Raw genomic sequence first — 26,434 nt, forward strand, 5'->3', positions numbered from 1 at the left:
TGGAGTTGGCCAGGAGAAGCCTGGGCTTTGTGCCTCAGTGAGCTCTTTATGTTGATTTAACGAGACAGGCAGCAATATTCAGGTGTGCTTCAGGGATACTAAAACAGGCAGGCTGAATTTACATATTTATGAGACAAAACTGTTTGAACTTAAGTGTGCACGTGCACGCATGTGCGCGCACACACAGACACAGAGAAATTATGTCGCTATGGTGTTTTTCTTTAAATGGTTTACGTGAACAATATTTCCCAAGGTTGCATTATTGATAAACACAAGAACTACATCTGGAGGAAATCCTTTGAAATTAGATTCTAAATCCACATTAATGCCAAGTAAGTAATGAGTACCAAGAGGTACTGAATAGGAGGGCTGGGAGCAATGGAGAAAAAAAACTAGTTGTTTTTCCTTTTTTCTTTCTAAGATGAGGCAAGTGCTTAATTCCTTGCTCCCCCGATCAAGGTTTGTTTGTGTGTGTGTGTGCGTGTGCATGCGTGTGCACACCCATGTGAGACACAGAAAGAAAGAAAACACAAAAACCTAGGTCTTAGATGTTAGTATTTTGTAAATATCTTACCATTCCTCAACCTTTGATTTGAATTCACCAAAGGAGATGATATCAAATACACATACATAAAATGGCTGCTCTAATTATTGCAGACATACAGGAGTAGGATGGACAAAAAGTCATGGGTTGTTCTTCTACTCTTCTCTCACCTTCAGGCAGACTTTTATTTTAAAAATATACATATATCTGAGCTGATTTAACTTCCTAGAGAGAGTTGCAGATGTATTTATCAGAATACATCTTCAACAACTTGAAACTAAATTATGTTTCAAGGTGTATGAGGTATTTTGTTTTTGTCATTGAGAAAAACCAGTACTATTATTCAGATGAAGTATCCCCAGAGCAGAAGAGAAGCCCTGCAGGAGGTATAGGGTAGGAGGGCAGGGCTGGAAAGGGACAATGTTTCTGTTCCAGTACTAAAATTGTCCACAGGACTACTGTTTGGAGGGACCCACACTGGTTCTAGGAAGACAGAAGTTTTGGGTCTGGAAGCTGTCCTCCTTGCAAAGTTTCCAGTGAGGGAGGAGGTTTTAAGTATTTTATTGAACATAACTTCCCATTGATCTATGAATGAAATGAAAGATGTCATCATGATCTTCAACCAGGCTTCTTTCTTGGTGAAGAGGACAGTCCTAGTTGGGCACATATGTGTTGTTATTTCTCTGAGACATGAAAGATGCCCTACAATAAACACAGCAACTATTGTAACCAAGCTTGTGTCTGTTTCCAAATCACAACAAACATTTTTATCAAAGTGATAATGGAGGCAAATTCCAGAAAAGGCAATTTTGGCAGAAATGCTTCTGGAAGAATGACATATTACTTTTGATTAGGAAGTTAGGGTTCTATCAGAGTTACAGAACATGAGTCATCATGGTATACAATATTTTCAGCTCATACCACACAAGTTGGGGGAGCTAATATTAATGTGTGAAGTCTGCTAGAGGTTCAAAAAGTGAATTGTTGCTAAGGCTTTCTTAAAGTGGAAGAGTTTTAATAGATTAGTAACTATATAATTTTTCCCCTCTAATTAAACACCACATACAAAGCTGTGAAAAATATGACACAGATGATGTGGGATGTTAAGGTGGTTTAAAGGAACCTGGGCAGAAGGCCCTGAACCTGTTCACTTATCAAGGGAACAATCCAGAATGCTGGATTCTTTCAGAAACAAAATCCCGAGACTAAGACCGTGGACTGCATGGTTGTGTTCTGAAAACCTACAAGTTATGTTTTAATCTTTCTGTGGGCCAGTAAAGTTATTCAACCAGGGTTGACGATCTCTCACCATCCCAGGGGGAAGCATGGCTTTTGCTGCTCATGACAGCTGTCACATACATCCTGTCAAAAACAAGTACAACCAGACCCAACTTTAAAATCAGCTTCATTCGATGTAATAGGAGAGAGAAAGAATCACTGGAGGTAAATAGATTATGACAAATGAGGTCAAAAGTATTTCTACTGGGAAACATTTCTCTGATGCAAAATTAAAGTGTTTTAAGAAGTATCTCTAAATGATGAAATAAAGATATTTGGATTCAATTTAGAGGGAGAATACCATTTTCCCTAGCACTGATGAAGAAAGGATATTACCCATAGGGAAGGAGAGTGGTTTGAAAAGCTGTGTTTAGGGCCTCATTTTCATGACTTCCACTGCAATTCATATTCATCTGTGAACAGTTGAGCTGTTATAGAATCTGCTAGCAATCAACAGGAATGAAAATAGATTATCTGAAAGTCACTTAGTTTTTTCTTTAGGACAAATGTCAAACTCACTGGTATATAATATACTTCAGCATTATTCAAAGTGAGATCAAACTGGTTATGAGGGCCGACTTCCAAGGCACTTGTGATAAACAGATCCTCACAGGCACAGTGGTCGGCAGTGGGTTACCCATATGAGCCAGGAGGCTGGAAATCCTACAAGGTCCCCCTGTGTTTACTCCAGTTTACTCAGCCTTCAAAATGTGGCTAAGTTACTAAGCGTCCAACTTGAGTCATGACGCACTCGGTGGTAGTAATGACCTCAAGCGATTCTTTATTTTTGGTTGCTGAATGTCTGTTATGTATTTTATTTTGGAAAAAAATGTTATTGGGGCGGTGAAAGTAAATTAAGATGATCAAATAGCAATCTTAGGATGACATTTAACTACTAACGTTGAAGTTTTTACAAAACGGTGGCCCTCTGCGAAAAGGCCCTTTTATGAGCAGCCATATATTAAGTGTGCCTTTCAAAATGATTTGTGCTACTTAAGAGATAGTCAGGGAAGGTTCAAGAACATAGGTTGGCACTGTATCATCTTTGCTGGCTTATGTTCAGGATTCAGGTCATTGTATCTCTTTTATTGGTAAACATGAGTTTTCCAGCTCAGTGTCTTAAAAGCTAGTTACTGAGGAAATGCTCTGCATAATGGACTTAATGATCCAGGACTGGAATAGCAGGGATCTGGGATGAGGTGTGTCAGGAGAGCTAGGCTATTTATATACGGGCAAAGCTTACACAGGCATTTCTGCATTATCTTTGCTGCTATTAATAAACTCGAACTCTTTGTGAGTAGCTAATTTAAAATGAGTCTTACGTGATTAAAAATGCCAAAAATGGAAAGGAACCTTGAACTATCTCTGCCCTAGTAGCCCTAATTATTAATTGACTATGTATCCAAGGATATAATATGCCTGCCTGCTGCTGGGTGTGATTTCCAATTGTTGTACCCTAACTACAACCTTCATTTGGTTCATGCAATTTTCTCACTGCCTTCTGCACATTGAATAACTCTTGCTGTTCCTGTGGCTCATGCCATTCTCCTTTCCTGACATGGTAGCCCTTTCTCTTTTGCTCCTGAATGACATCCATCCATGAAGGTTCACAAAGGGCTCTTGGAGATTATTCTCCAATTTCTCTATTGCAATCGGCTCTCTGTTTTCTGAATTCTGACACACTTCTAAGTCAGTTTATAATTTGCACACCATGTTCACAATATGTGGTTATGTAACTCTTCTCTGTTCCTGAGCACCAAGTACCTCACATCCTTGGAACTCAGCACATTGTTGGACATATGATAACACAGCTCTTGTTTCAGGACAGGTATTCCTGGCTAGCCAATGGTGTGGCTTCATTTTGCAGACCCTCAGCTACAGAATTCTCTATGGATACTGATCTCTAGGAAATCCCATGCATTCATGACCCCAAAAGAAGAATTCTAGAGAAAAAGCTGACCTGAAATGCCCAAGGGGTATTGTCCACACAGTAGACTCTCAAGTTGTAATCCAGAGAGTTACAGGACATGCAGCCAAAAACAGCCACCTTGAGTTGCTTCACGGCACAATCTGTGATTGGCTCTCCAGTGAGGGCATATGTCCCAAAGCTGTCTAGGAGCACATGACATGCAAAGGGATCCAAAAGGCAGTAACAGGATGTGGATTCATCCTCCACTGACATCACTTCCTGTTGGGAAAAGGTGTGTTAGATTCTCTCAGCTTGGAAATGAGATGTGACTTGACAATGACTTTGCATGGACATACACAATTTTTTTTTTCAGAAAATTCTTATTGCACTCCCTTTCTTGGTGTCAAATAATCTTTTTCTAGCAAAGTAACTGTTTACATCAGGAACTTAATAAATAGTTCTATTCCATGTGTTGGAATTCTATAAAGTTACAACAAACCTCATTTCCAAAGTTCTCCTTTTTTTCAGTTAATTTGTTCAGTGCTGATTTTAAGAAAAATCTTAAATATTAACACCCAGCCAGTAAACTCAGTCTTGAAAAAGGTCTATTTTTAAAAATCTCTTTCCATATCCTTAAGGTAATATTTATTTTCTTTCAAATATTTTATCCTCTTTCCACCAAATTCATTCATGAGGGACCATTACACGAAGGGCTTTGATAACATGTACTAGAATATTTCACCCTCCCTGATAAGAACTTTGGTTTGTGTGACTGGGTTGGGTAGAGCATAAATCTAACACCACCTGGATGCAAAGCTTGTGAGGAGGTGCTCGTTGGAAAAAAAAATTAAAAAAAAAAAAAAAAAAACAAAAAACTAAACTAAAATGGTAAAAATCAAGGCAAAGCAAACCATAATGGAACAGAGAGCGAAATGTGGCCCCTTTATGAAACCCATGGAACTTCATGCCTAGAAAATGTGCCCCTGGTTGTACTGAAGAAATAGGGCTGAAGAAATAGCAGAATGCATTTTCAACAAAGAGTACAGGCTAGTTGTAGAGATAGCCCGGCAGGGTGAATGTAATCCATTGTAGCAACTGGAAATTTCTTCTCCTAAAGAAACAAGATTTTCCTTTTACTACTTTTGCTTGAAGCACTTCCTGGGAGGGAAGATCCCAGGGCTAGCTGGAACAGGTCATTCTGTTCCAGCAAGATAATTCAACTGCTTTCATGCAAAGTGACTTCAGACAGACATCAAAGGGATCTCTATCAGACAGATAAATCAGAGGTTTCACTTAAAATAGTAATTTCAGGGCAATCATTGCTGTGTCTGTCTGCCTTGTTGTTACCCTCCTCTGAAGCTTCCTCATTTTCTTGTCTTGTCTCTCTCTTCTGTTTTCTCCTTGGAATGAATTGCTTTCATATGTACTTCTATACACAGGGCAATAGTCACTCAATGATTCTCAATGCATTTGTTAGTTCACCAAAATATACTTAGCAACCACTGGGTTGCTGAGCATTTCAACATGTTATAATCCCTATGATGGCAAAATGACAGAGAAGTTTCGTTCATGAACACAGCCTGTGTGCCCTGAGCCTCCTCCCAGTCTCCACAGAGGCCAGAGGGAAAGTCAATTCAGGTAGGGTCGTGGTCTGGGAAGGACAGGAATAAAGGGTTTATGTACCGAGGATGGCCACATAAGGGTACATGTCTGTGTGGGTAGTTACAACTGGATTCTAAAACCAAACAGAAAAGCTCTGGATCCTCTCTTGCTTTCCCATCATCATGGTAAAAGACTTAACTAGCTAGCACATTGAGGATGCTGTAATACACATGCCACAAGCCCTCTGAAAAAACAAGGAAATGCTTCCATATTTTCCAGCAGACTCGTGTTAAGAGAGGGTAAGGTTAAATCTATCCCACAGCTGGGAGCCAAATCTTAATTTTTCTTAAAAGGAAGAATAGGGTCTCACCTCCCACTTGCCCTGCTGTGTCCTCTTCTTTAAATGGATGTTCCAGTGCTCAGAACTGACGTCCGCACAGTGTGGTATGGTCAATGCAAAGGGAGTGGTGACAATCATGTCTGGGGGGCCACAGGTGACTTCAGGACTCAGGAGCACCTCGGATCCATCTGACTGGAGGCTTTACGGTTGGAAAAGGATACAAGAAGCGCATAAAGAAGGGGGCATGTTTAAATAAGAATATAGTCATAGACTGGCTGAGGAAAACAGTTTCCCAGGATTCCCTCCTGGACGGCACCACACCTGCTCAGGCCTGGTCTGGGCAACAGCCATTTATCCGGAACTGCTCAAGCACTCGGATTGAGTTTAGCTTAGATTTCAAATCTAGGTTTCAACAAACAAAATGACAGGTATGTCTTCAGAAATACAGAGAACAGCAGAGAGCAAAGACCTGGCTGGTGTGTTACACACCAGCTGCTAAATCCTTACACTTGCTGATAACATTATCAATGACCAAAGCTGAGAGCTTTGTAGGAACAACTGATCTGGTAATCTTCCCATCAGATTCTTTTCTCCCAACAACACCTTCTATGAACATTTTTAGTGCTAATAAGTGATAAAACAAATTATTTCTTAACAAAGCACACTTTAGACATACCCAGATTGAGTATGTCACTTCTGGTTTTGAAAACATTTGTTTTCTGCCAATGTACAAATACATGAGTTATATAGCAATAGCATAAGTAGACAGTTATAAATGTGCAGAATAACATACATAAATATGTATCTTTCCACCCTTTCCTATTTTAGTTCCAAATTTAAAGTCATTCACCCAAACCTAGTGTTCAGGTTTTTCTGTATTGTGAATTATTCACAATGGAAATACAGAGTCATAAAACAGATACAGTGAAATTTAACTAAAGGGAAAGGATATCATTGAATATTTCTTTCATTTTCTTTTCCTTTGGTTTTAATCTCTGTCCCCAAACGGTAAGGTGGACTGGTTTATATGACAACAGGCAATGAGAAGAACCCAGAAGTCTGCTCATTCTTCCCCAGCTGTTTCTGGATTTTTGAACAAGCTATCTGATTTGGGGGGGGGGGGCTGTATTTTCACTTGTAAGAAATACAGTGATACAGAATATAGTCCATAAAGCAATGTAGGACTCTCAGATGAACAATGCTACAGGAGAGCTGTTGAGATTGGTATCATTATATAGAACTTTCCTCTTACTTGACCTAGGAAGGGCATTTAAATGTCATCCCTCATTGCAAAAGCCACCCCTTGAGCAAGATAAAGATGAAATTTAGCACCAAAGGATACCCTTTTCCACGGTATTATATAAACAGAGTTTTTCTATGAGTGTGTTTCACATGTTATTAGTTTCTGAGTTGCTTTTGTTGACATTGCTTGTTCTCTCTGAAGTTGGGAATGGTCATCCTGGAGCTACTATTCATAATTTGCTGTTACATTAAAAGTCCAGACACAGAAGCACCTGGGTGGCTTAGTGGTTGAGCGTCTGCCTTTGGCTCAGGTCGTGATCCCAGGGTCCTGGAATGGAGTCCTGCATTGGGCTCCCCACTGGGAGCCTGCTTCTCCCTCTGCTATGTCTCTGCCAGTCTCTCATAAGTAAATAAATACAATCTTAAATAAAAGTCCAGACACATAGGTGGGCAGGAACATCTATCTACTGTATCTAAAACAGACCTGAAAGTGAATACAGTATCCTCCCCCTTCAGAAAGGCCTGAAGACGGAGTCACAAAATTCAGTCTTCCACAGAAGCCACCGCAGTCCAAAGTTGACAATTCTTCCCATAAAACCAGGGTTCAGGGAACTGAAAATCTGTCTGCATTTATTGTTAAGCAGAGCGGGCAAGCAAGGGGGCATGGGTTGCAAAGTAGTGTATTAGCAATAACAAATGCTCACTGAACAGCCTAGAATGATATACTTGAGGTTGGGGGATGGGGGTGATGTAACATTCCAGTATGAGCTAGAGGCAGCACGAGGTGGCAGCCTGCGTGTGGATGCCTGCCAGGGGCCGTTAGGAAGGTGACACAGTCTCTGTGTAATTGCCGCTTGCATTCATCACAGATAGGAATAGCAGGGATGCTTTTGAGTGACCGATGACAAGCTCTCCTAAAAGAACTATTTAATTGCTTTCGGAGAATCATCCCCCTTGTTGAACATATTGTTCAAACATATGGGAATTTGGGGAATTATTTAATGCCAAATGAGCTGAAATCAGCTAATTAGATGAACTCTCACACTTGTGAATAGCAAGGCTCCTTTCCGTAATAACAAATAGCATTAGGAAGCAAAGGCAGAGCAGCCCAGTCTCAGGCAGAGCGGGGAATGGGAGCTTTGCCTTAAGCAGGCACTGGGCATTTCCACAAGTACAAAGGAAGTAAATCAAGATTTATATCTAATGCTCCTACTGTGAAAACAGTGTCTGTGTGTATAGGTCTCTGGTGAAGGAACATAACTTAAATCTCTCTACTTTTTTTTCCCCATGATGAATAGTAATTTGTTCTTCTCTGCCATCTTCTAGCTATAGCAATCAAGGAGATTTGCAAATATTAAAGATCTTCACACACCTGTGGAGGCAGGTGTTAACAGCATAAGGTCACAGAGAAGTCCATCAAAGCGCTGAGCTGCAAAATACACCCTAAATTTCTGACTCGTATGTAGGCCCCTGCTCTCTGTGACCAGACGTACTTTCCTTCTCTGTAACCACTAGCAGATTTCTGGTCAAGCTGCTGGCTCTTGTGACATCCTAAGTAAAGATAGGGAGAAAATCAGTCCAAGTGTAGTCATGGATACAGACTTAGGACATGTGAGGACAGAGGTCTGAGGAGAGGAGCCTTTTATTGGGCCTGGGCAAAAATATCATAAGGATAGTATGAATGACATTTCAGTTCTCCCATAGTCCATATGACAAGGAAGTATTTGCATTCCTGCTAGGAGAAAAAAGAAAAAGGCAAAATATTTTTCTAAAATTTCTGTGAGCTAATGATAACTGTGAAGTAGTAACAGCAGCAATATTAGGGCCATTGTAGGCACCACCTCCAGGCATTATATGGTCTAGTGTAGATGAAGAAGTCTGGGTGTCTTCAAGTTTTGCTACATTTCCCTTGTGTTTGATCTATCTGTCCATCCATCCATCCATCCATCCATCCATCCATCCATCCATCTGCTGTGCATATTTATGAACACTTATGGATCTAAAAAGATTGATAGTTTAAGAGGCAGTTCAGTGTAGCCAGGTGGTTTGTTGGGCAACTGTATGGTAACTGGGTCATGAATTCAAATTTCAGCTTACACAGTGCAGTTGAAGGTTCTGGGGAAAATTCTGCCAGCTTTGCAGTGTTGATGCCCCCAGCCACAAACTATCCATGGAGGGAGAGGGTGCTCATCACAGTCACAAGAGCATTGTGCCTAGTAATCCCATAAGATAGAAGGACTCATGTTGCTACTTTGTTTAGTACCAGAAAGGGAAGACATGAGAAGGAGAGTTGCAGAAAACACAAGAAGTGGGTGAAAGAACATCCTAATGTCCTACTGTGTCCTCACTGTACTCTTCACAGCATTGCCCTCGATACCACATTCCTTATCTGACTTTTTCTGTCATGAAAACCTCGGTTTGGCAGAAAGGGAAGCCCAGGCCTTTCTGGGCTTCCCTTTCCTAACATGCAAAATAACGCCTACTCTAAGATTGTTGTGAGAATTAAAACAAAACAAACATTAAGAACACCTAATATGTGCTCAGTGGGTGGAGGTTGTTTCTCCAATTCTGAATACTCACCTTTCCTGCCTTTTGATGAGCCCTATTTTCATAGGAACTGTGCTTTTTGAGATTGCTAACGGATTCAGTAAATTGTCATTATAGCAAGGTAGGCTTTAACAAACATTTCATGGCCTTGGAAATGGATACTGTTAAGGAATTTAAGGTATCTCAGCAATCCTTCCTTACTTCCCACGATCTATTCTCAACTCAGCAATCAGTGAAACCCAATGTGCTCCCACCTCTATGAATCCAGCTACTGTGCTGCTCTGGAGTGTTCCTCACTGACTGGAAGGTTTCCTCCAGGAAATGATGAGCTCTCATGCCACTCTGGTCTTTACTCAAATGACGCTACTAGTGAGGCATTCCCAGACCATTCCCAACACTGACACTCATCTTTGCTTCTTTTTTCCTCCACTACATCTAACTGCCCTCTAGTACACTAATACCATTTATACATTTATTTTAGTTCTCCCACAAGTGAGAATGTAAGCTCTATGAGGCTAGGGAATTTTTTTTTTTTCCTGTTCATCATTGTATTTGCAAGGTCTACTAGATGCCAGTTGTAAGTACTCAGAAATATTTCTTGAGAAGGACAGAAGAGTTAACTTGAGGTTGTTCTTACTGGTCAAAAACTGGAACATTTTGAGTATCAAAGTAAATAATGGTAGTATGAGATTATAACCCATTGAATAACATAACTCTTGAGATATATGGATATAGGTGAATGAATAATGAGAAGGGAAAACTCTCCAATGCAACAGGAAGCCAACTAATAAATGGGAAAACCATTTGGCAACCAACCATATTCCAACCAACAATACACAACCTGAATCTAATCCCAGGAAACTATCAGACAAACCCACAGTGAAGGGCACTGTGCAAAAGAACTGATCCACACTCTTAAAAATGGTCAGTGTCATAAAATAGAGACACTTAGGAAATGCTTCATAATACAGGACTGAAGACACGTGGCAATAGAATGTAATGAATGGACTTGAATTTTCATTTGCTATAAAGGACGTTATCTGGATAACAGGCAAGATATGAATAAAGTTTGTGGAGTAGATAATAGAAGTGTATCAATGCTAATTTCCTGATTTGAGAATTGTGCTGTGGTTACATAACAGAATTCCTTTCAGGATATAGATACTGAAGTATCTAGGGACAAAAGGACAGCTTGTTCATAATAGTTACGTGAATAGGCATATGTGTATGTACGTCGATCTGTGCTTTGTGTGAATATGTACACACGTACACAAATTGACAAAGAAGAGGACGGAATACGGCAAAGTAAAATGTTAACACTCGCGAATATACCTGTGGGTTGCCTGGAAGTAATATTATTCTTGCAACTTTTCCCTAAGTTTTTTTTTTTTTTAAGATCTTATTTATTTTATCAGAGAGATAATGCAAGTGTGGGGAGGAACAGACACAGAGAGAAAGAATCAAACAGACCCTGCGCTGAGCATGGAGCCTAACGCGGGATTCCATCTCTTGACCTGAGCCAAAATCAAGAGTCGGATGCTTAACTGACTGAGTCACTCGGGCGCCCCATCCTTAAGTTTGAAGTTGTGTCAAAAATAATTATTTTGACTGACTGACTGAATGAATGAATGAATGAAGACAGAGGCCCAGGGAAAAATTTCCAGACTTGTCATAATGAAACAAGAGGGGTCACTGACCATTGCATAAAATGTGTGCTGGAGGGTGACAGGTGCCTGCAGCCAGTGGTCCAAGCCTGGCCACACCAGCCACGTGGGAACTGCCATTCTGCAGCACCCACGTGCACACCAATGGCAACAGAAAGAAGGTCACGCCAAGCAAGGTCCGCTACCACATGGCAACTGCTAACCACTGCAGGTCTGGAGGTGGATCTGTGCAGTTTTGCCTTTGTTCTCAATATTTCATGACCTACTTATGGACTGGTAACGTGTCACTCTCTTCAAGCAAAACCACCGGCTCCGTATTTCGAGATGAGATTTTCCTTGTTGTTGTTGTCTGCCATGCTGCGCTCGGTAATTACACTCCCGCCTTTCCTCCTCCTGGTCTATATTATAGATTAATGTAGGTTTGATCACCTTTACCCAGAGTATCACTCAGGAATGCAGGCAGGAGAGTAATGATAGTTTTACTATGCCAGACCCCGGGTCGATACATAATTAAATCATATTTTAATGGAATAGACATAAAAGGCAGATAGATGGAGGCTGTACTTAGTCTTAAGACTGGAGCTCAGAAAACAAGGTAGCTCCAGCCTCCTACAGTTTCCTGCCCAGGAAGATACATAGTTTTAACTATTATTATTCTCTTTCATTAAAAACCTCCTATATTGCCCTGAATTCTAAACATTGCTGTGGATGAAAATCAAGGTGTGAGGGTTTATTATTCCTGTTGTTTTGAGTCTGATACCTGTCTCATTCTCCAGCTCTGACCAGATCGTTCAGACAAGCCCCAGGAAAACAATATCATAGAATCTCCTGTGGAGATGAGTCCCCAAAAGCCAAGTGTGGCTCATCAGTCAACCCCAACACCATTAGCACGTCTCCAGAGGACTTTCATTCCATAACTGCCATGTATGATTTAAGAAAAGACTTTTGGAAAAGGAGAAAAGGGGGTGAGGAGTAGAACAGAGGACAAAGAGAGAAGTTAAGCAAAATCTTCTCTTTATCATAGGAGACTCCTCTTTCAGTATTATGCAGGCCTGAAACTAAGAGTGGTTCAGAATTCTTTGGGCGGTTGACTCAAAATACTTGTAGACACCGCCAGTTAAGATTTAGATTCTGTATTTCTGGGATTTTCCATATTTTTTGTGTTCCTTACCTGTAAGATAGCCCTGGCACTAACTTTTGAGAAAAGATTGTGCAATTCTTGAAAAACAGGGGCTTGGTTGTCTGTCCAATAAGAGAGGGTAGGCTTCTGAAATGGAGGTTGGAGGTGGTCAAGGTTAAATGCTCAGTCTTAAGGCCTCGGATGATGCTGCTGTGGTGGAAAATACAACCACTCAGGTACCGTCCTACATCTAAGCAGCTTGTGAATTAATAAGCAAGGATGTCAGGTTGGGAGGGTTGATTAGTAGTAACTGGAAATAATGCTACAGCTCATCAAGCCATTATACTACATTAGCAGGGGTGGGGAAAGGAGCAGTGAGAACAGTGGATTACAACAAGCAACAAGCACAATTCACTGAGGATAGAAGCATATGCTCTACGATGAAAAGGTTTAAAGATCTGGGTCACCCACTTGGTATTATCTGAAATAGGATCGCAGGCAGGGAGATGGCATGAAGGGGGCTGGGGCAGAAGGGGAATTACATTCCTCCTGGAGTGCATATCTGAGTTTGCTGAAATGTGAGCAATCCCACAGAGAGATTAAACCGTTTGCATACGTTAAACGGCTTGAGTTTACACACACATGCCTACGTGTTTACCAATTAATATACTAAAGAAATCACAAATCATGTGTAAGCCACCAATTCCTAGACACAATTTAAGCCTCATCTTTCATGCAGTGTCGGGCTTGTGTTCACCTTGTTTACTAGGAGGAGCGGGATAGCAGCTCATTGAGATGCCTTAGGGTGAAAGACAGGGAAGGGGAGTGTGTGGGTCTCTGCAGCACACGGCTACCATGGTTTTTATATCTGCCAATTTGTCTATGGATTCACATTTTGAATGGGAAAAACAGAGTCTTCTGGAGCAAACCTGAGTCTTTTTCCTAAATTGTTTTCTTTTAGCCTGGGAAAGGACAAGGGATTATCAGCCATTGATTGAAATGATGAAACATGGGGTATGACATGGGGTAGAGTGACATGGCCAAAGTCCTACCTTGCTTGTGACAGAGCAGGGACTAGACTCTCCAGTCCTGTTAGCAGTGGTGGTTGAAAGATATGTGTCGGGGCAGGCAGGAGACAGAACAGAAGTTCCTGGGGACATATTCCCCAAACCTAGCATTTCTAAGGTAAGACACTGGCATGAGAGTTGAAAGAGTGTACTCCAGGGACTGAGTCTTAGGATGGCAGGGCACTGAGGTCAGTTATTTGCAACAGGAGCTTGGGGTAGTTTCCCATTTTTACTGTATCATAGACTTAGTGGCTTAAAACAACACAAACATTATACAGTACTATAGGTCAGAAGTCTCACTGAGCTAAAATGAAGGTGTCAGAGGGGCCATGTTCCTTTGTGAGGGGCTAGAGAAGAATCCATTTCCTTGCCCCTTCCAGCTTCAGGAAGCTACTCACATTCCTTGGCTGGAGGCCCCTCTTCTACTTGCTGCTAGCAGAGCATCTTTACATCTTTGTATCTGACTCTGATACTCCTGCCTTCCTCTTACAAGGACCCTTCCATGAGCCCACCTGCATAATCCAGGGTAATTTCTCCTTCTTAAGGTCCTTAACCTTAATTCCACCTGTGAAGTGCCTTTCATCATGTGGGATAACATTCGCAGGTTCTAGGGATCAGAATGTGGACATCTTTGGCCATGCGGGGGAGTGTTCCTCTGTCTGCTACCTGACTTTTTATGGCTTGTTCACTTTAAAGTTAGAACCTAGAAATCCCTCTGCTTCTGCCTCCTGATCCCCTGTTGTCTCCAAGACACTACACAACTGAACAGAGGTGTCGGTTGACCTTTGGGCATGCCACTTCTCATTTCCAGATTGAAGCTTCATATCTGCATGTGACTTTACAGAGTCCTGAGAAGTGACTTTTCCTTTGCCTTAAAGATGATAACCAAAGGAGTTAGAAGGTTAGCCATCTACGTTTTTTAAAGGGTGGTGTGGATTGTCTTAGAAAGCGTGGAGACCAGCCTCAGTGTGGGCTAGTGTGTTCTCCCGGTATTTTTATTAGGCTATAACTAAGTGAAGTGGAAAGGATGATATATATTAAATATCTTAATAGGACAGGTTATTTCTACTTCCAGCGTGGGCAATAAAAGAGATGGCACATACAAATAAAAATAATTACAGTATGTGGTGATCCTTTACAATGTGCAATCAAACTCATGAACTGATGACTTTCTTCTTATTGAATTAAGGAGCACCTTCCATTCGGACCTATTAACAACATTCACAAACCATTGTTATCTTGTCAATGGCATCTTTAATTAAAGACTCCTCTGGACTGATCTAATCACTTCATATTGTCAGCTCACAGGGGCTTCAAACATACTCTGATGAAAATGACGGCAATTTTTATTTATACATATTTGTTTGTGGACCAAGGGGGTGTGGGGTGGAAGGAACGGGGAAGAGCGTGGTACGGGGAAATTCTTTCCAAAAAGATAAAGCAGATCATACAACGACAGTGTAAGAGTTCTCCAGGCCCCCCCCCTTTTCTTTTCCCTCTTCCTTTCTTCTTCTCTCCCTTCCTCTCATTTTAGGGGTAATGGCATTCTGTTCTAACCTAAATGACTTTGTGAAGGAGCCAGTGTGATTTCACTGCAGTAAAGAGCACAGTCTTCAGCTAAAGGTGCATTAACCCTTCTAAGCCATTAAGATACCATTTGATTAATTGCCCCTTTTATCACACTGCATGGCAGTGGTAGCCTGAAAGAATTAATGTGTTTCCCAAATGGCAGCAATTTGCTTCCCTTGCACTAGTGGAAAGAGTCCCTTTGTTTATTCCTTTGAAAGCACCTTTCCTCCTTAGTAGTTCCCTCTGCCTGATACAGAGCTCATTAATGCCAAAGCCTCTCCAAAGGATAGATATTTGCCATTCTGATTCTTCCAATAAAAATTTTGAAAACCTCACTTAAAGCAACAAGCAGGATTCTAATCTATGGCTGAGCACTGAACAGAACTGGTGACAGAAATAATCTGTTCACCTCTATCCATCACTATCTAGTAAAGAGAGCCCGACAAAGCTTGTTCAAGGTGGCATAAGCCGCCTGCCCGGCTCACTGATCTCCTTCTCTGAACACCAGCCCACTGGAGTCCACTGTTTGGACTCCACATAGTATACCTTTAGAATATAAATCAGAGGCTCCAGTGTGATGAGAGATCAAAGAAGACTCAGTGGAACTGATGCCAAGAGTTCTTCATATCTTCACAAGGCTCTGATTTTAGAGTGAACAATTAAAACATTTGCTATCACTGAATTAATCTTTCCTGTGAATCTAGGGATGTAGTAGCGGTCAAAAAGGAACCCAGCATCTTTGGGACAGAGCTAAAGCAAATTCCATGGACTCTAGAGAACTTATCTACATAATTTAAAAAAATAAGGCCAGATGAAAGAAAATAATATCAAAATATAGTATTTGTATGGTACTTTATACTTTTCACCAGAATTCTCATATGTGACATCATTTTGTCCTCACCATGCAATATTTCTAGATGGTAAAGTTGATGCCCAGAGAAAATAACTTGCTCACAGTCATTCAGGCTATAGGTGGCATGAGAGAGTTGGAACTCAGGCCTTTTGAATCCGTGTTCTCAAGATCCCCCATCATCTCATTTCTGATCATTCTTTAACTCTTGGGATGCCAATAACTGTGTCTACACTACTTGATTGACAAGTTATGTATGTTATCAGTTCACTTCAGTGAACTCTAGGACTTACAGATCCTTACCCAACTAGAGAGGCAAAGAAAACAAAGGTAGGCAGAAGACTGTGCCCTGCACACAGCAGGCGGGCATGGTCTGTACCCAATATCGTGATGTTTTGCTGAAAGTGTACTACTGCCACACACTCTAGCCAAAAGCTCAACATGGGATTTCGATTCAGCAGTTGTCTTTTGTCTTGGTTACAAATATTACTTTTGCGTTGTATTGATTTATTCTTTAATCAATTTCCTTTCTACTCCTTTTCCTGTAATTCAACGGGCTGTGTTTATTCCCTGGAAAGAAATCCAAAGTGGCTCCTGGAGCAACCATTATCACAAACTCTCAGGTGACCTTCAGCTGACAAATCTCTCTTAACTAGTTAATCATCAGTTCCCAAAGCAGAATTCTGAGAAGTATCTTTGACTCCTTCATCTCTCACATTAACACCTCCCCCACTCCCAATCTCTTGTGCACAACCAAAGACAAGGACATTCATATGTAGGATGACTGTAATTTATTGTCCAAACTCAGATACTTTTGAGGATGAAGAAGGACACTATTAATAACTGTGCTAGGTAAAATGAGACATATCTTCACTGTGTTCACAAAGAAGGTGCTGGTATAAGGAAGCCTTCAACTGGAAAGTGGTCGTGGAGATAAAGTAGAAGATAATACACTGAAAATGTAAATATGACCAGGTCTCCTGAAGCTTATCTTTCCCCAACCCTATCTACCAGGTAAATGTCAGTTTTCCCTAGGCAGCAAATAACCCTCCCTCTACATAGTCTAGTCCTTATCACTCCTCCTTTCATATTTTGTTCAGATTTGCTTAGTTCCAAAATATATGAAGCTATTTATACCACCGTGCCTTTGCACATTCTATTCTTTGACTGGAAAGCCTTTTCCTCACTTTCTATTTTTAAGTCAATTGTTACTTCCTCTTGGAAACCTTCCCTGACTGAGCCTTTAGACAGGGTCCATCCCTTTGCCCCTGGTTAACTTTTGTGTGTCTTTGTCACCACATGTATCGTGCTGCAATATCCTCGGTGATTTGAGTAACTGGGTTTACTTTGGGGACTTCATCTATTATGGTATTAGGTGGCTCTAGTTTTCCTAGTACAAGTTGACCCTTGAACAATATGGGGGTTGGGGGGCCACTCCCACATGGTTGAAAATGAGTATAATTTTTGACTCTCCCAAAACTTAACAGCTTACTGTTGACTGGAAGCCTTACCGAGAACATTTACAGTTGATTAATACGTATTTGTATGTTACATGTATTATATACTGTATTCTTATGATAAAGCTAGAGAAGAGAACATGTTAAGAAATTCATAAGAGAAAATACATTTAGAGCACTCTATTGAAAAAAAATCAGCATATAAGTGGATGTGCACAGTTAAAAACTGTGCTGTTCAAGGGTCGGTTATAATTGCTAACACTTGTGCTTAGTGGAACTACCCATGGTAACAGGGTCCCTCGAAGACTTCTCATTTTGATTCTATAACTATTAAAATAGTTTATTTATAAAACATATAAGACCTAAAAACTATTTTAGAAATTTAATCTTACATCTGATTCAAAATTCCACCCCCGCTCCCCAATACCAGGAACACAGACACACGTATCCACATACTCATGCACTCGCACATACACAGGGCTCTTGATGCTTGGTCTGGAGGATTCTGCTCCCTCCTGTATTCCCTCATCCACAAGTGTATCCCTATGGCACTATGGTGGAGAGCAGGGATATAAAAACACACCATCTCCTTATATAACCACCTGCGACAAGGTGGTAATATTTTCTTGGATGACTTAAGTGTCTTAAGATAACCCTTACTGGAATTGGTACAGATAGGCAGGTGCTCCAAAAATCCTCCCTGACAGAGGGTGCTGGTGATGGGATTGAAGCAGTTGCCATGGAGCCTCTGTAGTTTCTTGCTGGTCTGTTACTTCTGCCAACTGGTCCCCATCTGGCACCATCCTGACCTTGTTCTTTGACTTCTTTGCCACACATTGCACTGGCCCCTGGCAATCCTGTTTTCATTTTCACCTCCACTCCCTTCCGACTCAGATCAATCTGCCCAACCCCTTGGGAGGATGGGGACCTGGGAATAACAGAAATACCCTTTGCCCCTCTCTTCTTGGCTTTAGCAGCATGGAACAAGTCAACAAATGTACAAACCATGAGAAAATCAAACATCAGTGTCCAATTCTCCCACAGACTTTATGAGTAATTCTCTTGGGGTTAATCTCTTTGACTTTGGAGAGAGCAGGGGCAGCCATGTTTTTATACCTGTACTCCTCTCTCCTAGTCCCTTTCTTTTATCAATAGGGAGGGAGAGGGCAGGGTGTGTAAGTGTGTTGAGGAGCAGTACTGTCCATGTTGATAAAATGATGCTTCTTGGAAAGTTCTACAGGGAGGTGGGAAAATTTGCCTTTGGCTTAGAATGTGGGGGCACTTCTCTCTTTTTTTTATAAATCAGCTCTGTGCTTTGTCAATTTTCAGAACACAGAAGAAATCCACTGTACTCCCAAACATTCTGCAACATATATATAACTCTGTTCTCCAACCATCACCTTGACCAGAAATAAACTTACAGAAGGGATTGCATTTTATCCTGCTCCACAGTACTGGATGCATTTGGGACTTGATAGTCATGGACTACATTGAGCTCTAATACTAATTGTGAAAACATTTCCAGAAGTCTACAACATTTTTAGACTTTATTATTTTTTTAATTTTTATTTATTTACGATAGTCACAGAGAGAGAGAGAGAGAGGCAGAGACATAGGCAGAGGGAGAAGCAGGCTCCATGCACCGGGAGCCCGATGTGGGATTCGATCCTGGGTCTCCAGAATCGCGCCCTGGGCCAAAGGCAGGCGCCAAACCGCTGCGCCACCCAGGGATCCCATCTACAACATATTTTTGCAGTGAGAAGGTGCAGTGTTTTTGGTCTGAGCTGGGCGATGGCTTGAGACAGAGCATAGTGGGTAGGTCCCCCAACCTGGAGAAGCCCAACAGAGATACAAATCAACCCAGAAGCTTTTAATCAGATTTTCTCCCTGGTGGCAATGTCCTGAACAGTCAGACACCTGGTGTCAGGCAGGGGAGAGCCAAAGGCAGGTGCTCTTGTTTTGGGGACCTCCACACTAACTGCAGTAGCCCAGTGGCCAGGGTTCTTTACCTTGTGAGAAATCAGAGCTCTGGGAGGCCCCAGGAAAGTGTGTGTGGTTTCCTATTTTACTGTGACAAGGAGTTTTAGAATGGCCTCAAATGTCCACTTTAATATAAAGACTAGTCTACTACAGATTCATTCATTAAAATTTCATTTTTACAAGCATGGGCAACCTACCCAGGTTTTCTTACTCTTGTAGAAATGAGGTCAAAATTAGCCTAAAGGTGTTTCTTGGTGTTTGTATCTTCTGCTAGGTATGATACATGAGGACGTATGTGTGTGTGCATGCTTGTTGTTCTTGCTACCTTGGTGGCAAAGCTACGTCATTCCACAGGAGCAGCCTCCACCGCCATGTTTAACTGTGAGCCATTACCAGGAAAGAAACTTTCTTCATTTCCCAAGGTGACTTTTTGCATCTTCCTAGTCTCGTATATGGTCTTACCTCATGCTTTGCCATTAAAACTGTTGCTCCATCAAGGCACCCTAAAAACAGGTAATGTTTCATAACACTACCGTGTCTACTTCCCTGATCTTCACCTCTAGAAGTACCCAGTGGGTCATACCATTCAACAGCAAAGCAAACAAACAAACAGAAGAGAAAAAGTGGTTGAAACACACTATCTGGGCTGAGCCCAAATTCCAAAATATGTGTCCTTTTGTAAATTCTTCATAAGATTACTTATATTTCCTATTCCAGTTTAAGCATTTGGTCAGGGATATCCACATGACAGTGTAATTGGAAAAAGAAATGAGTGTTTGCCTTTGGTTTCATTTTATTGCTTCTTGGAAGAAAGCTCCATATAATAATTTTCTGGTCCAGTTCTCTACTCTCCAACTATGGGGTGGAGGGGTGCAGGAGCTGGGGGAGGAGCAGAGAGAAGGCTTTGCTGCATCCACATCATTTTCTTATTTTACTACATGTGGGGGGAGTCTCTGAAATGAGACTTTAATTCTCTTGTTGAAATACCTGCATTTTATTAAAAAAATAAATAAAAAAAATAATAAAAATAATTAAAAAAATTATCAAAACCTGGTCAGAGAGGATGAGAAAAAATTTTCCCTGAAAGCTTCTGTAGAGATGCAACAACAACCCCAGATTCGTTCAAATTGAAATTTGGGAAAAAAAGGGGGCTTTGGAGAATGAACAGTGCTGCTTTCCTGCCCTCTGAAGGGGCTGATGGGAAAGGAGGCCATGTTTAGTATTGAGCTAGCTGATTAAATACCCCAGATCTAGGAGGAGCCCTAGGGCTTCTACCAGCATATACTTCTGGCAGCCCAAATTTCATGCCTTTGCCTTTCTGTGAGGCTCTTCTAGTTCCCGTTCTTGTGATATCACTAAAGGTCCTCTAATCCATGAGTGGGCAGTGCATAAAACCTAACTCTTTGTCTGATCTGTGCCCTGGCCTAGGGTACAGTTGGAAGAAAGCTACTTAAGATAATGACTTAAAGCAGGGAAAGATATCTGGATTTAACCACTCCCCCTACCCTTCTTATGTTACATAGATAACGGAAAACGTATCCTGGAGCTGGAAATTGAGGTACTGCCCTTATGCCTTCTTTGCCTGGCCAAAGTCTACTGATGCCTTAGACTCAGGTCAAGTGATGGCTCCTGGAAGCCACTCTCTCCATACCCCATCTATAAGTCTATACTTAGACTAGATTAAGGGCCATTTTGTATTTTTCCATGGGTTTTCCATAAGATCCCCTACTGCAGTGTTGTTCTACCTTGAGTTGCAAAGTTATCACGGCCTTCCCAAATCTGAGCCCTTCCCCATCCATTTCTCTTTCACCAAGTGTGCTTTACTGGACTCATAGGTAACATACCTAATTGCACCTTAAGGTAGGGATTATGATGTAACATCATAATACATTGTAAGTCAGACACTCTTGGTTTGGTGCCTAGTCTTGCTATAATCTAAGTCAAGTTTACCAACTTTTCTTGGTGTTCATTTTCAAATCTATAAAAATTAGGATAATCATATTCTGTTTACCATACAGGCTCGACATGAAGATTAAAGGATATACTCTAGGTAGAATGCTTTGCCAAACATTAAGTGTAGCAATGAGGAGAGAACACCTATTTTATCATCTTTTAGATTTTTGCATCACTGTGAGTCATGCAACCCCACCATACCCCTATAAGGTGGATATCTATTATTTTTCAGAGGAGGACACATCTGAGTTATAGTTTTATGAATCTCTCTAAGGTTATATGGATAACAGCAGTGAAGCTTAGATCTGAACCCAAGGCCTCTGAGAGTGGAGCTCACACTCCTAGTCACTGACCTCGGAAGTTTCCTAACATTCTGTCCGCTAAGATCCAGCAATTTAGTGGGACCTGTTTCCAGCCTCTGTGCTCTCAGTTCTATGATGTAACAACAGCAATTTACCTGATGTACTTCTAAGGAAAGTTTAACCTGATCCTGACTTTCTGTCTTGCTTAATTGTCAGTGCTCAGACAGTGATTCCAGAGGATGCCTCTTTACAGGGGCCAAGAGTCGGAGCTGAAAGTCAGAAAGCTGTTTCCATAAAGTCTCTGACATTAGGGAGAGATGATATCCTTTAGTTTGTGAGCACTAGAATTGTGGTCAGATAACCTAAAGTCAAATCCCAGCTCTGCCAGTAAAGTAACACGCCCTTGGAAAGCAGCTTGGCTTCTTAAAACCTTCATTTGCTTAGATTGTTTTTTTTTTTTTCTTATCTCTAAATTTGCTACAAAATCCTCTTCTTTTGACATGACTGAAGACTTAAATGAGTCAAATGCATGTGAGAGCACTTTGCAAGTTACATGGAAGCAGAGGCAATTATTACTTTTTCAAGAATGCAAAGTCCTCGTCCAGCAAACCATTTAATATGTATGTACACACAAAAAGTCAACAGAGATAATTTCTGAAGTCTTATGAGTAACCAAAGGTCCAGATCACTGCAGGAGGCTGGAAAAGATTCATTAAAATGATCATTCAAGCCTGAACGTGTAGACAGAGCAGGGACATTGAAGAATGACATCATTCCATTTAAAGGAAAGTACAGAGCCTCCTCCCGGAGGCTTCCCAGCAATAGAAGTAGGACCTCCTGAGAGGGGCAGGGTGCATTCAATTCATACAATGAACACCCTCACTTAAAACCTACCCAAGTTTCAAAATATAACCATTGGAGCCTATTTGAATACAGAGAGTTATTTTAAGTGTGTGATTCATTCCACACAGCCCTATCTCTGGGAATCTGGTAGTGAATTTGGATCAATGATTTTAGTGACAGTTCCACTAAATCATCACCCTTCTATCCCAGGATGTAACTCAGAAAAAAGCAACAGAAAGGTACCATCAATAGGAAAATGGGATGGACTTTAAATATAGCATAAAAGGCTGTTTGGAAGATCTGCCTGTAATTCTGTGTGTGGAAGCGAGGGAGAGTCAGAGGTTAAAGAGAGCGGTGATGTTTAGGTCTATGGACGGTGAGAAAAAGAGGCCATATTCTGAGCACAAGTTCAGAATGACAGAAGGACAGCATAAAATGAAAATGGGTTTTTAAGTGACATTGCAAAGGAAAGGTGACACTAAGTAGTGCCATGTTTGTGGACTTCTGATTAACCACAGGATTAAAAGCTGAAGAATTTAGATCTAAGCAGCCTCCTGTTAGGGATAGAAAAAAATTCACCAAGCTTAAGAAAAGTAGCAGCAGAAAGGCATGTGCTATTTTTAGTGTTTTGATAAATAGTTTGGAGCTTCTTGAAAGGGAGTGAGATTGTCAAGCGAGCTAAATGAACAGGAGCCCGGGGACTGGTCATTTTCTTAAGAGCCAGGAACACGTAGGAAGGTTTGAGCAACATGAAAAGGCATGTGTGCTCTGACAATGGTACTTTGTTCTCCATTTAATATACAGGAAAATGCACACCTCAGAGATCTGAAGTCTTGGATGAACCGTTCCTGTATCTGTCCACTGTTTTGGACAGCAGTAATAAACTCACTTCTTAGATACAGATGGATAAACCGAACTGGTTAGCACAGAACTTACAGAGCTAGTGGTGGCCCATGAGGTGACCACATCAGGCCAAACCTATCTTTTGAGAGGGCATCTCAAGTGACATTTCCCACATAAGTGCTGTATGTTTAATGCCTTTTGGCACATCCTAGCTCTGACCTCCTCAGATGTAGCTTCTTGTAAGAGATGGCACTTGAGGTGAATTGTAAATTGTGTGCCTTTGAAGATGGAAACTAGCCCTGAGTTGTTTCTCACATAGTGAGGCGGAAGATACTGGGTTTGAGAGGAAAGAGCTGTATGTAGGCTCAGTGGATGGATTATAAGGAAAGAAGGGTGCAAGGGCAAAGGTTGGCAGGAGGTCACGATTCGGGCAGGCTGACTGGATACTGCTTGGTACTCAATGTGCATCAGCATACATGTAATGAACCCTGACTTAAATTTTAAACAGGTATGGTTTCTCAAATAAGTCCACCAAAGAGCTAAAAAAAGAGGTGATTCTTATCTAGGAAACTCCATTTTTAGGTCTGCTTAACCGAGGTTCTGAATAAAGTGTCCAAACCCCTCTGCACCTTGGTGGCCTCTATTTGCACGTGGAGGTGCCTTCAGGAGCACAGGTGAGGGATCTCATTCTATAGGACTGAGAAGATAGCAGGAGAGCCAACCACAGCATGGCCTACTAGCAAGCCCTCTGACAGCCTCACCCAACAGCCAGCTAGCAGAGCCTTTTCCACTTCTTCCAAGCTTCCTCTCGAGAAGAAAGTTAAAACTACTGGGCACCAACAAATCCTTTCATGGAGACAGCTATCAGAATCTGTTTAAGCCATCTGTTTCTCTGGCTGTTTTTCCTTTCAGTGTTTTTCCTTCACGTGTTCTTTGCTCACAACAGAAAATCTAGTCTAAAATAACCAAGATGTTAAGTTGGAAAATGCCAGAGGTATACATCCAGTTTATGAGAGAAATTGCTTTCTAAAGAGGAGCTGGGCTGATCTTGTGTGGAGGAAAGCAACGTTTCCACAAATATTATACTTGCGCTAAGAAAATAACCAACTACTTTCATTAAAAGACTCCGCAACAAGATTTGTATTTGTTCATGTAATTGAATTTAATGCTACTGAAATTTGTCAGACCTGAAAACTATTGTGGCGTAGATGGTACTTTCACATTGAGGAAGATTACCTGAGAAATCCGCTCTCAGCCTAGAGCAGCAGGTCTTGTGCTGACCTGAAAAGGTGATAGGTCAGTCATTTTCAGCATTTGCATAATGCCTAGCCCCAAAGGACACCTCCTGGGATGATTTGTTTTGTTTTGTTTTGTTCTGAGAAGAAGACTCTGTGAAGCAGTTATTATTGATGGAGGGGCCCTGCTAATGCCTTGCCTACCGATTCAGTTTTACATTTAGTGTCTGCAGACGAGAGGTCAGTGACCTAGATTAGTTACCCAAAATTGCAGAGCCAGCTCTGTATGTTTTCATGCTAGCCAATAGTTTTGCAACTGGTTTTTTCCCCTCTATGTAGCCAAGTAACTCACAGATTTTAGCTGCACACTTTCACACCAAGTTATCTTAAAAACCTCAGAATTTCTGCAGAAGCTCCATTCCATATTCAAAATGTCAAGAATATGTCATGCTTCTCTGTTTCTCACCTGGGTTCACCTTGGTTGATGGACATGTAGATCTCCCAAGAATTCTCTTCTGGGATGGCGCCATGTGGTATGAGTAAACTCACCCCTAAAACAGAAAAAGTCAAGAGGTTATTTCAATGATCTCTAAGCCCCTCAGTCGAGCACCTTATAGATGTGTGCTCTCTCGCTCTCTCTCTCTCTCTCTCTCACACACACACAAATCTCACAGCAATTTATGAAATCCTGATCTTTGAAAAGTTTAAAAAGTCCAAGATAATAATAGAGAAAACATTGTTTCCCAGAAGTGACATAAAGAGGAGCATGTTATTTGACTGCATACTCAAGGTTTTTAATTTAAGGTCTTCCTGGCATTTTTTAATTCTCTTAAAAGACTGGGTGTCCTGAGACCAGGCACTGTCGAACATATCTGAGACTGTAAGAGTTTATCAGTGTATCTGTTAATCTGCTGCAAAATTTAGGAATGTTTTGCAGTATCTTGTCTCTCTCCAGTCATTTCCTGAAAAGGTATTGAGATGGTGGGCGAGACCTCTAATGCTTTTCTCAGGCCTGGTATGAAATTGTCTTATAAATAATGCACCTCAAAGTAAGTTTAAAGAGGTGATCAATGGAGTACTGTATTTTGTCAAGAAAACTGGAGGGGGAAAAAAAAAGCATGGATAAGCTTAGGGACATTGTAGGTTGTTGTATAGCTGGTATTTGGTCCTCTATTTGCAAACTGAAGCTAAAAAAGATAAAAGTTAAAGGCAACGTAACCATATTTATGGTGGTGTCAAATAAGAAAAAAATCAGCAGCCTAACTTCAGCAAAATCCTACAGCGCGAGGGGGGAAGGCCCAGGAAGGCACATCACACTGCGTCTGCAATGTCCTTTCTCTCCTCTTGTCTACTGCGAAGTAAATATTTCACTTTGGCCAAGAAAGAGGAATCTAGACAGGGCAGAGATGCTCTTTAATGTAGCTTCTTGTTTATAAAAAGAAATGAAATAGAGACACAGTAAGATCTTCGCAAAATAAAATCTCAGAACATCCTCCTATTCTCTGAATAATGTAGTTCCCACCTTTCCCCCTTTCATTAGAGCTAATGTAATTGCACAGAAAGCTTTCAGGTTGCTGATGGTAATTTACATCTAGAGATGGCAGGCTTTACTGATATCCTTCTATGTGCCTGTTAGCTGCTATAGAATCAAGGAATGCAAGACTCATTGCAAAACAAGTAATTTGTGATGCACATTTATGAGCATTATTCAGTAACATGCTAGTTATCATCAGTATCGTTCGCCAGCACTAAGAATGAGGCACATTTAAATCTTGCTTACAGCTTTTCAGCAAGAGTATCCATTTATATTCTGGACTTTAATGTCAATGGAACTGTAATTGCCATACTTAGGAGGCTCTGATCAGGCTCCTCCTTTCATTTCCTGTTCTTTTTTAAATGTAGTTGCCAAATGAAGTGGACTTCAGTACATCCTTCCCTGCTGTTGAGCAGAAGTTGTAATACACAGGATAATCTGTGTGTGGATGTCAAGCTGAATGTACACCCTAGATATTATGTATTCTCTCTTAGTTTGACACAGTGGTTTTCCTCTGTTGCCTCCCTTTTAGACGACCTAGGCCCTTGTGACAGT

General features: G+C 41.1%; 1 protein-coding gene across 9 annotated transcripts in view; it reads right to left on the reverse strand.

Annotated features, from left to right (window-relative positions):
- UNC5D (unc-5 netrin receptor D) overlaps positions 1–26,434 on the reverse strand; it is a 529,465-nt gene that overhangs the window by 36,963 nt on the left and 466,068 nt on the right. For all 9 annotated transcript variants that reach the window (XM_038560130.1, XM_038560132.1, XM_038560129.1 and 6 more), the window contains 3 exons: positions 24,812–24,896; positions 5,704–5,872; positions 3,783–4,010 (listed from right to left, as the gene is read on the reverse strand). In XM_038560130.1, the coding sequence (XP_038416058.1) occupies positions 3,783–4,010; positions 5,704–5,872; positions 24,812–24,896 (482 nt within the window). The remainder of the gene's footprint in view (positions 1–3,782; positions 4,011–5,703; positions 5,873–24,811; positions 24,897–26,434) is intronic.

This window comes from Canis lupus, chromosome 16 (genome assembly GCF_011100685.1).
Source record: "Canis lupus familiaris isolate Mischka breed German Shepherd chromosome 16, alternate assembly UU_Cfam_GSD_1.0, whole genome shotgun sequence".
Taxonomy (NCBI): Eukaryota; Metazoa; Chordata; class Mammalia; order Carnivora; family Canidae; genus Canis; species Canis lupus.